General features: G+C 42.1%; 1 protein-coding gene across 1 annotated transcript; it reads left to right on the forward strand.

Moving 5' to 3' along the window:
* Nucleotides 1–308: 308 nt before the first annotated feature.
* On the forward strand, nt 309–9,759 carry LOC116853191 (dedicator of cytokinesis protein 7). The gene is made up of 21 exons (XM_032834127.1): nt 309–460; nt 545–726; nt 1,155–1,332; nt 1,410–1,588; nt 1,995–2,136; nt 2,205–2,408; nt 2,471–2,662; nt 2,740–2,964; nt 3,040–3,314; nt 3,387–3,702; nt 3,769–4,074; nt 4,199–4,404; nt 4,484–6,247; nt 6,898–7,025; nt 7,101–7,363; nt 7,443–7,702; nt 7,808–8,242; nt 8,351–8,703; nt 8,784–8,986; nt 9,096–9,415; nt 9,500–9,759. The coding sequence occupies exons 3-21, from the start codon at nt 1,192–1,194 to the stop codon at nt 9,552–9,554; spliced, it is 5,967 nt and encodes a 1,988-aa protein (XP_032690018.1). The 5' UTR covers nt 309–460; nt 545–726; nt 1,155–1,191; the 3' UTR covers nt 9,555–9,759.
* Nucleotides 9,760–9,765: the final 6 nt, after the last annotated feature.

Raw genomic sequence — 9,765 nt, forward strand, 5'->3', positions numbered from 1 at the left:
GTCTCTTGTTGGAAAGCAATCTCTATCTTCTTCCTGAATGTAATGAGCGATAAAGATAGAATGATGCTTATAGCGCGTAAGCGCCCAAAACGAACGCAGTTATATATACAACTCATGCCCGTTTTTACCAACTATTGTTGACTTAACCGGCTGATTATTCTAACGGAATTAACCAATCACATTTCTCGTTAGTTAGAATTCACAAATGTGATTGGTCAATTCTGTTGGAAAAATCAGTAAGTTAAATTAACCAAAGTTGGTAGAAACGTGTATCAATGATTGGTCAGACAAACTTTTTTATTCTTTGGTCTGTTCTTTCCAGCTGCACTGCTGAACTGATGCAATAAGTTAAAGTGAGACAAGTATATTTTTTCTCACTCTAACTTATTGCACCAGTTCAGCAGTGCAGTTGAAAAGAACAGACCACTTTTTAATCATATAATTGAGCGGTGGGTAAGAGGTAAAAATCTTAATTGAATTATAATTTGTCAATATAGAAATTAATCATATTTTAAAACATTGAAATGATAATTCATCCTTTAAGGGGAGAAGAAGAAAACATTGTCCCATCGGTCGATCATCGTCCATCTCTACCAAGATATATCAGTCAAGGATCGCGTCAAACACGTCAAGTTTTTAACAATTATTTTAAAGAAATCGTGAATTCTCTTGCTAATGAATCTTGATCGTCTTTATTCGTCCCGTTTTCGATGAATTCGTGTTAACGTAAGTACAGATTTTCGTCACAACACGTATTTCTGAATTCTTTTATTTAAAAAGGTTATAATTTCTGCTCCTTTTCGAATCGACTTTCATACTCTATGAATATTAATCATCATTTTCTAATTACCTTTGTTTATATGTTCAAAATTATTGTAACAACTTATTATATATTAGGCAAACATGAGATCTGAATTAAATAATTGATGGTTAAAATTATATATATGTAAAAATGTTATAAGCTTAAAAATATTCTATTTATTTTAAAGCTATTTTACATGAAAAAAAATATATAATTTCTATAATAATAGAAGAAACAAATATATATTGTATAAATTTTGGAAAATTAGGTTAAGAAGTATATATGCTGAAAGCATTTGCATATTATCTGACAAGTGATCCTTAAATTTGCAACTATATATATTCTATTACAGAATTTCATCCACGGAGTATTTCACCGGGACATTTATAATGTCTTCGGTCCAGCGTGCATTTGCTCACAAATTAAGTAAGCAGCATGCCGCCGATGTGAGGCGGCAAATTGCCACTTCTACTTCCTATTCACGTGATTTATCCAAGAGTGGTAGTAGTATATCAGGATTCTCTTCCACGGTAGTAAATTCTTGAAAAAAAAAACTGAAGATATAATGCTTAATCTTGAATTAAATTAACATTTAATACTTTTACAGATGTCCTTGTGTGAGGTGTTAGAGCCACTTGATTATGAAGAATTCTTAGGACAGCATCAATCAGTACTAGATCGTGATCCCTTAAAACCAATACTGGATTTTCCACCAGGAGATGTTGAAATGAGAGTCATAAAAAGGAAAATTCGAACAGAAGAGCCAATAGTTCCTCATGAATCCTTGTAAGAGATATAACACTAGTCAACAGTCATTTCTTTCATCAGAGATAAGAGTCATTAATTTTTACTAATTTTTACCTGCCAAATTAAAATGTATGTGTGAGCAAAATATTCCATTGGGAACAGTTTAGATATACACAACAATGGATTTTTATATACATTTTCCTTTAAAATGAATATAAGTTTCATGTTTGGTAAATCTTTGTGGAAATATACTAACACTACTATATTGAAATCTGCTATATTAAAAATGTTATTTTCTTTTTCAACATGTTCGAATTATACAGAAAATACCAAAAGTGCTCAAACAAAAAGTTTAAAATTGTTGCCTAGTATAATTGATTCACTGTAATTAGTTATTTAAGATCAAAGATATAAGTATTTTCTATTTAATGATCTGCTTTTTCAGAGATACCGTATCTCCTTATGTGAAAAGGTGCATTGAGAGCTTCACATCAGATTGGGTCATAATAAATCGCAAATACAAGGGAAGAATCTCACCTATAGCCAGAGACAGATTGCTCCAAGACACACCTAGACAAGATTTCGAGGTACCTAAGGCAAAGAAAGAATTTATCTTTCGTAAAGAACAGTTTACGAAGAAATTTATCCAAATTAGGTAGATCAAGAGGATGCAAATGGTTGTGGATCACCAAATGAAGAGGATGATCTCTCCAACTGCGGGGACACTCCGAGAGGATCTTGGGCCAGTTTGGATTTGCGACATTCACAACACGATCCACTTTTGCCCAGTCTATTAGATCGTGTTTGCCTAGAGACGATCGATCAAATGAACGAGCAAAAGAGATTGGAGGATCGACAGGTAGAAGACTGCAAGATTGCAAGTTTGGGACTTGATTTTCAATCAACTGAACTTTATTGCAGGAAGCTTTATTCCCGCTTTATGCTCCGCCGACTTCTCCAGACGACGAGTGGCAAGAAATCGGTGTTGCTCCCGAACCTACGGAGCCGTTTGCTCATAAAATTCTCGTGAAATGTCTGCAACTAAAGTTGGAATTAGAAGTAGAACCAATATTCGCAAGCCTCGCATTGTACGACGCCAAAGAGAAGAAAAAGGCATGCTATCTTTCAATAAATTATATCTATAGTTCTGAAAATGCACAGTGGCGCAAATATAAATCGTTGCATTTCAGGTATCGGAAAATTTTTACGTCGATATGAACTCTGAAGGCTTGAAGAGAATGCTCGGAGGACACATCGCTTACAGCGACGCCAGCACCTTAGCTAGAAGCTGTGTTTTGAGCATTAGTAAGCCCAGCCCCGACTTGTTTCTCGTCGTGCGACTTGAGAAAGTATTACAGGGCGACATTTCGGAATGCGCCGAGCCGTACTTGCGCGAAGATAAAAATAAGGACAAGGTAATATCATCAATAACGAGTTTTGCTCGATGATCTTTTTCTAATGATTGCTCCGATTGTATGTCCGTTCTGCAGGTGAGAGCCGCCGCTGCCGCAGCGTGCGAACGCTTAGGTCGTTACAGGATGCCTCTCGCGTGGACTGCGATTCATCTGTCCGGGGTAATTGGGGGCGGCGGTGATGCGGACAGTACTGGCAGCGCTGGATCTTTGGATAGAAAGTCGGGCGGTCTGGAACAGTGGCGGAAGAAAGTGGAGCCGCCGACACGAAGAGGCTCGTTGGAACGACGCAGTTCAGACAAAAGACGTAGTTGGTCCCCGGACGATTTCGCCAACTGTCTAGACAGTTTTAGGTTCGTATATGATATTCCATGTTCATTGAAAAAAAATTAAACGAGCAGAATATAATCTCGATATTCTTTCAGACCCATCACTTTAACTGTCTCGAGCTTCTTCAAGCAAGAGAGTGAGCGACTTCGCGACGAGGACCTCTACAAACTTCTAGTCGAATTGCGAAGACCTGGTTCTAATCTGAAACGACTGAAATGTTTACCTGGAATATTGAAATTAGATCTCAGTCCTAGACCCGAAGAGCTACCCAGGTGTTTGGATCCCGATCTCAGGAGATTAGTTCCGTATCCGGACGAGAAAAGTCGACCGGTCAAGGAGATACTCGAATTTCCGAGCGAAGTTGTTTCACCAGATTTGACGTATCGTAATCTTCTATACCTTTATCCCAAGGTACGTCGAAGTGAGATGAATGATCGATTGATCGATACATCTTTATCATCTCTTCTTCGTTTTTAGGAAGCGAATTTCAGCTCCAGAACTGGTTCAGCCCGCAATATCGCCGTAAGAATTCAGCTTATGGGAGGTGAACAGGAAGCAGATGCGCTCACTGCCATTTTCGGCAGGTCGTCGTGTCCTGAGATGACGCACGAATACTTTACATCTGTGTCATATCACAATAAGAATCCAAACTTCTACGACGAAGTAAAAATGAGACTCCCTGCGGATTTGAGCGCTAAACATCATTTACTGTTCACTTTCTATCATATCAGTTGTCAAAAGAAAGCTGAACAACCGAATGTTGAAACAGCGGTCGCGTATACGGTAAATTTCAGTTAGAAATTCAGAAAATATATATATATATATATATATATATATATATATATATATATATACATAATAAAACCTACTCTCATTAAAGATTACCTATATAATCGGTGCTTTTTAGTGGCTACCGCTTCTGAGAGACGGTCATCTTCAATCGGGTGAATTCAGTCTGCCTGCCATGTTAGACCCACCACCGGCTAACTATTCTTATATTGCACCGGACGTTCTCTTGCCGGGCACTCGGTGGGTGGACGCTCATCGAGGAGTTTTTACCGTTATATTAGAACCCGTTTCTAGCGTTCATCCGCAAGACAAGTATATTGACAGGTAAACTATAAAAGTTCGTTACTTTTTATATAGCGTTTATCACGAAATGCGCAATAACTATGTAATTTTCGTATTACAGATTTCTGTCGTTGTGTGGTTTTTTGGAGACCGGTCAGGTACCGCCTCGCATCGGCGAAGCCGGTATGGAGTCGGAAGTGAAGTCAGCGCTGCTCGAATTAGCGCGTGCCTCGCACTCCGCTTTGGTACGATCCCTTCCTCAATTGCTGGATCAATTGCTGTGTCTTCTAGTACGACCGCCGACGTTGCCGTCTCAGTCATTGAATATCGCCGCCACCATTTTCGAGGCCTTGGGTCTGCTCGTGCGAAACATCACCAACTTGCCTGATGGCCAGTTAGACGCGCACGGAAGACACGCGCTCTTGGCTACTTACATCGCGTACCAATGTTCATTGCCGAGCATGTCTCACGGCGCAGGTGTTGTGCGAGCACAGAGCAATCCCGACTTGCCTCTAGAAGACTTGGAGATGGAGATCCATTCACGGGGACTGGATAGAACTGCGTCGATGCGGCAAGAATCCCCTTCAATTAGCAGTCAGCCTACCAGGAGACTCCTGCACGAAGAACTCGCGTTGCACTGGGTTGTGTCCACTGGTCAAGCGCGTGAATTGGCGATAACGCATTCTTGGTTCTTCCTGGAGCTGATAATGCGCTCGATGGTCGTCACGCTGTCGGAACTGAACAGTTTGGAGGCTCCGCGCAAACTAAGATTTTCGCCGCAGTTCTGTGACGACATCACGACCCTCACCGCCGCGCTAACCACCGAAGTGACAACGCGTTGCGGCAAGGAGACTCGCGTCGCGTCCAACCTTATATCGAGCCTCGGTAACTTCCTATCGGACTTGCTGTCCGTGATGGACCGAGGATTCGTGTTGTCGCTCATACGTGTCGCTTGTTGTTCGCTGTCGGACGCGTCGATGCACATTCCTGACTCAGCTGCGTTGTTCGCTTTGAAACTCGATCTCGTGAGAACGGTGTGTTCACACGAGCACTATGTGGCACTGAATCTCCCGTTCGGCACAGGCTACACATCCGGGTCGGCCCCAGCATCACCCAGTCCGTCCACCGGCAGTTCAGGCAGCCTGATTTCCACCTTGGTGCCGGGGGATAGGGCGAGATTCTCAGAACTCAGCCAGGAATTTAGGCAGCAGCACTTCTTAGTCGGCATCGTTCTATCCGACTTAGCGAATACCTTGGAGGTACCGAATCCGATGTTGCAGAATAAAGCTATCGGCACTGTACGGCATCTAATGAGTTGCCACGACGCCGATTCACGATATTCGGATCCCGCGGCGAAAGCCAGAGTTGCAGCGCTGTATTTACCGTTGCTGAGTATCTTGATGGATGCCTTGCCGCAACTCTACCACTGGGATTCCAAGGACAAGAGCGTCTATCCGGACGAGTCTGGATCGATCACTCAGTCCGTAGCCTTGGCTATCGCTGGCGGAGCATCGGCAGATACCGCAGGCAATCAGTGTCGGGTGTCTTTGAGCTCCGAAGCCACTCGACATCTCTTGATGTGTGCCTTGTGGGTCCTCAAAGGCTTGGAACGAACCGCGTTAGCGCAGTGGTGCTCTGAGTTGAGCGCAAGACGTATCTTGAGCTTGCTTCAAGTGCTGAATATCGCTACCGCTGCTTTCGAATACAAAGGCAAAAAGGCGCTCAAGAGGTTGCCACCGCAGGCCGCGGCCACTAGCGATATTCGCTCGCGACTGGAGGACGTGATCCTCGGCCAGGGAAGTGCCAGAAGCGAAATGATGCTGCGGAGGAAGGAGAGAGTGACCGGCGACAAGTTGAGGTGGCGCAAGGATCAAATGCCGTACAGGTAAGTTAGCACTTAGAATTACTCTCAGTTTCGAAGTGACTTTCATAGGCCACGTCTATTTATTTCTCCTGGCTGCTCCAGCGGATCACGTAACTGATGATCAACAACTCAAACTCGATATCAACGGTCCTGGTCATATAAATTTTATTAGTGATCATATAAATTTTTTCTAAAAGCGGAAACTTGAGAAGTGGAAAGTTTCACGCGAACTCAACGACTTTAGTGATCATATAACTTCCTGAACAATGGCAATTTTTATATCATTTCACGAGTTCAGTATGAGAAAAAACGTACGATTGACATGTTGAGACTGAGCGACGCGACTAGAATAGTAAATTTTTATCCGATGAGTACTAATAATACACACACACACATATATTTACTTTACTAATATAAAATATTTTTTTTCAAATAAAAGATACATGTTCTTAAAACTTTAAGGAAATTTAGTTTTTCTCGTGAAAGTAATTATTTATTCTATTTAAATAATAAAATTACTATTTAAATAATAACTTCTATAAAAAAATAAAACCGTTCATTAATTTTCTAATTAAAATTTTTTATTATACTAATTATTATTGAAACTACACACACACATGTATAAGTTACAATTAAAATTATAATTGAGTTTGTTAATTTGATCCTTTAAGATCATGCGAACAACCGGAGGGAAGAGCCGTCGAACAAGACGCTCATATTGAAGGGGCTTTAGCGGCTGAGGCCTCTTTGGTTGTATTAGATACCTTGGAATCTGTGGTTCAAGCCGATGGTGGCGGAGGTATCTATAAGTTTCTCATTCTACGTTTTAACACAATAAATAAATTGGACAAGTCACGATGTATTTACTATTTAGGTGCGGTTGTTGGAGCGGTGTTAAAAGTATTATTGAGAGCACTGGCTAGAAATCAAAGCACGTCGGTGCTGCAGCACATGTTCAATACACAGCGAGCTTTGGTTTTCAAGTATCATAGCGCCTTGTTTGATGAGGAGAGCGAGCGTTGCGGGGATTTATGCTTGACGTTGCTCACTCGATGCAGCTCGCCATTGAGCGCCGTCAGGAGTCACGCCGCTGCAAGTTTGTACTTGCTGATGCGACAGAACTTCGAAATTGGAAATGTAAGATCCCTCGTGAGATCTCGGTGTCTTGATTACCACGCGCGGCAAGTTGTTATAATTTGATGTTTCTCTTTTACAGAACTTCGCGCGCGTCAAGATGCAAGTTACGACTTCCTTGTCTGCACTCGTTGGTAGAGGAAGAGCTCCTAGCGAGGGAGCGCTGCGCAGAGCGCTGAAAACAGTATTGGTGTACGCCGAAAGAGACACAGAGCTTGCGGACACGAGCTTCCCAGAACAAGTGAAGGACTTATTGTTTAATCTTCACATGATTCTCTCCGACACCGTTAAGATGAAAGAGTTCCAAGAGGACCCTGAGATGTTGTTGGACTTAATGTATAGGTAAGACTACGATAATAAATTTTTATTTTCTTTTGGAAACATATATTATAAGTAATATTATTATATTTAGAAATATTAAATTGATCAAATATTAAATATGTCTAGAATCGCCAAAGGCTATCAAGGTTCACCGGATCTTCGATTAACCTGGCTTGCGAATATGGCGCAGCAACACATGGAGAGGAAGAATCACACGGAAGCCGCGATGTGTTTGGTGCACAGCGCAGCTTTAGTTGCGGAATATCTACATCTCCTGGAGCCCGGTGGCGGTGGACGACCGGTGGGAGCCGTCGCTTTGAACGCTGTGACGCCAAACGCCTTAGAGGAAAGCGCTGTGGGCGACGATGTATTGGCCCGAAGGGAAGAGGGGCTCTGTTTAGGTCCTGATTTTTCCGAAAGCGGCTTGGCGGGACTGTTAGAACACGCGGCTAGCTCTTTTCATGCAGCCGGAATGTACGAAGCTATTCCTGACGTTTACAGGGTGTTGCTGCCTATAGCCGAAGCAGCACATGACTATAAGAAATTGGCTAATATTCATGGGTAAAAAAACTCAACCAATTAGCGCAAACGATGAAAAATGCACAGTTTCGTTGCATGTTTAAATACTCACGTTCAAATACATCTCTCTCTTTTTCTCTGGATTTTCAGAAAACTTCACGAGGCGTACACACGTGTGGAACAGTTGGCCGGCAAGCGCGTCTTCGGAACGTATTTCAGAGTTGGTTTTTACGGTGCGAGATTTGGCGATCTCGCCGGTGAAGAATTTGTGTACAAGGAGCCGACCCTTACAAAGCTCCCGGAGATATTCTCGAGACTCGAGAATTTCTACGCTGAGAGATTTGGCGCGGATAATATAGTCATAATAAAGGACTCGAATCCTGTGGATCCCGGCAAATTGGAACCGGACAAGGCGTACGTTCAAATCACTTATGTAGAGCCATACTTCGAAGCGCACGAGCTCCGACATAGACCCACCGTTTTTCATCGCAATTTTAACATCAGTAAGTGCGCGGACCAGCAATATTTTAGTCACCACGATTATGATTATATAGACTGCTTGCCGTCACAATGTTACTTTCAGAACGATTCGTTTACGCGACACCTTTCACGCCCGGTGGCAAAGCTCACGGTGAGCTACGCGAACAATTCAAACGGAAAACTATATTGACAGTGGCGACGCATTTTCCGTATCTGAAAACCAGAATTCGAGTTGTAGCCCGGAAGCAGATAGTTCTCACTCCCATTGAAGTGGCAATCGAGGACATACAAAAGAAGACTGCCGAGGTATTAATCGATTGTTTACGATTATGTTTATACTTTTTTTTTAAATAATTTTTTAAGCTATTTCGCTTTTAGACGCGACACAACATGTTTTCATGTGTATCTTAATTAGGTGGCTGCCGCGACTGCTCAGGAACCTCCTGACGCAAAGATGCTGCAGATGGTCCTTCAAGGATGCATCGGCACCACTGTCAATCAAGGACCCGCCGAGGTAGCGGTTGTATTTCTGTCGGGTTTGCGCGAGCAGAATGTACAGCCGGATAGACTGCAGCACAAGCTTCGTCTATGCTTCAAGGATTTCCAGAAGAAGTGTCTCGACGCTCTGCGACGTAACAAGAATCTAATTGGCCCCGATCAGCGGGACTATCAGCGAGAGCTTGAGAGAAATTACCAAAGATTGACCGAACGATTGGCGCCTCTGATCGCTTGGAGGTAAGATATCTCGAATGAAGAAATTAATATTTTATTTCCTTTAAGTCTCTAATGTTAAAAATAATGTCTTACTCTGTCACATAGCGGGCCGTCCTTAATGAATCAGCAAGCTGTACCGGCAACGTCTCCGCGTTGGTAGAGAAGCGAGATATTGCCATAGAAGCTTACCAAAGATTATCGATTATTAATCACGTATGAGATTGTCACTTAGTATACAGGTAACACTACTTACGATCGTATTAGGGAAAATGTTGAATCCTTGCTTTATAAAATGATTATTCCGAGCTACATATAAATTTACATATGGCATAACCATAAAAAATTATTATAATATATTTATATTATATATT

The sequence above is a fragment of the Odontomachus brunneus genome, unplaced genomic scaffold (assembly GCF_010583005.1).
Source record: "Odontomachus brunneus isolate Ranch 3 - 2012 unplaced genomic scaffold, Obru_v1 Obru_scaffold_285, whole genome shotgun sequence".
In the NCBI taxonomy this organism is placed as follows: domain Eukaryota; kingdom Metazoa; phylum Arthropoda; class Insecta; order Hymenoptera; family Formicidae; genus Odontomachus; species Odontomachus brunneus.

What these genes read in the sequence shown, in the direction of transcription:
- LOC116853191 (XM_032834127.1), top strand. Translation starts at nt 1,192, where the DNA reads ATGTCTTCGGTCCAGCGTGCATTTGCTCACAAATTAAGTAAGCAGCAT. An exon ending in AACTGTCTAGACAGTTTTAG is followed by an intron (nt 3,315 to 3,386) that starts GTTCGTATATGA and finishes ATATTCTTTCAG; the next exon opens with ACCCATCACTTTAACTGTCT. An exon ending in GCGCCTCTGATCGCTTGGAG is followed by an intron (nt 9,416 to 9,499) that starts GTAAGATATCTC and finishes TCTGTCACATAG; the next exon opens with CGGGCCGTCCTTAATGAATC.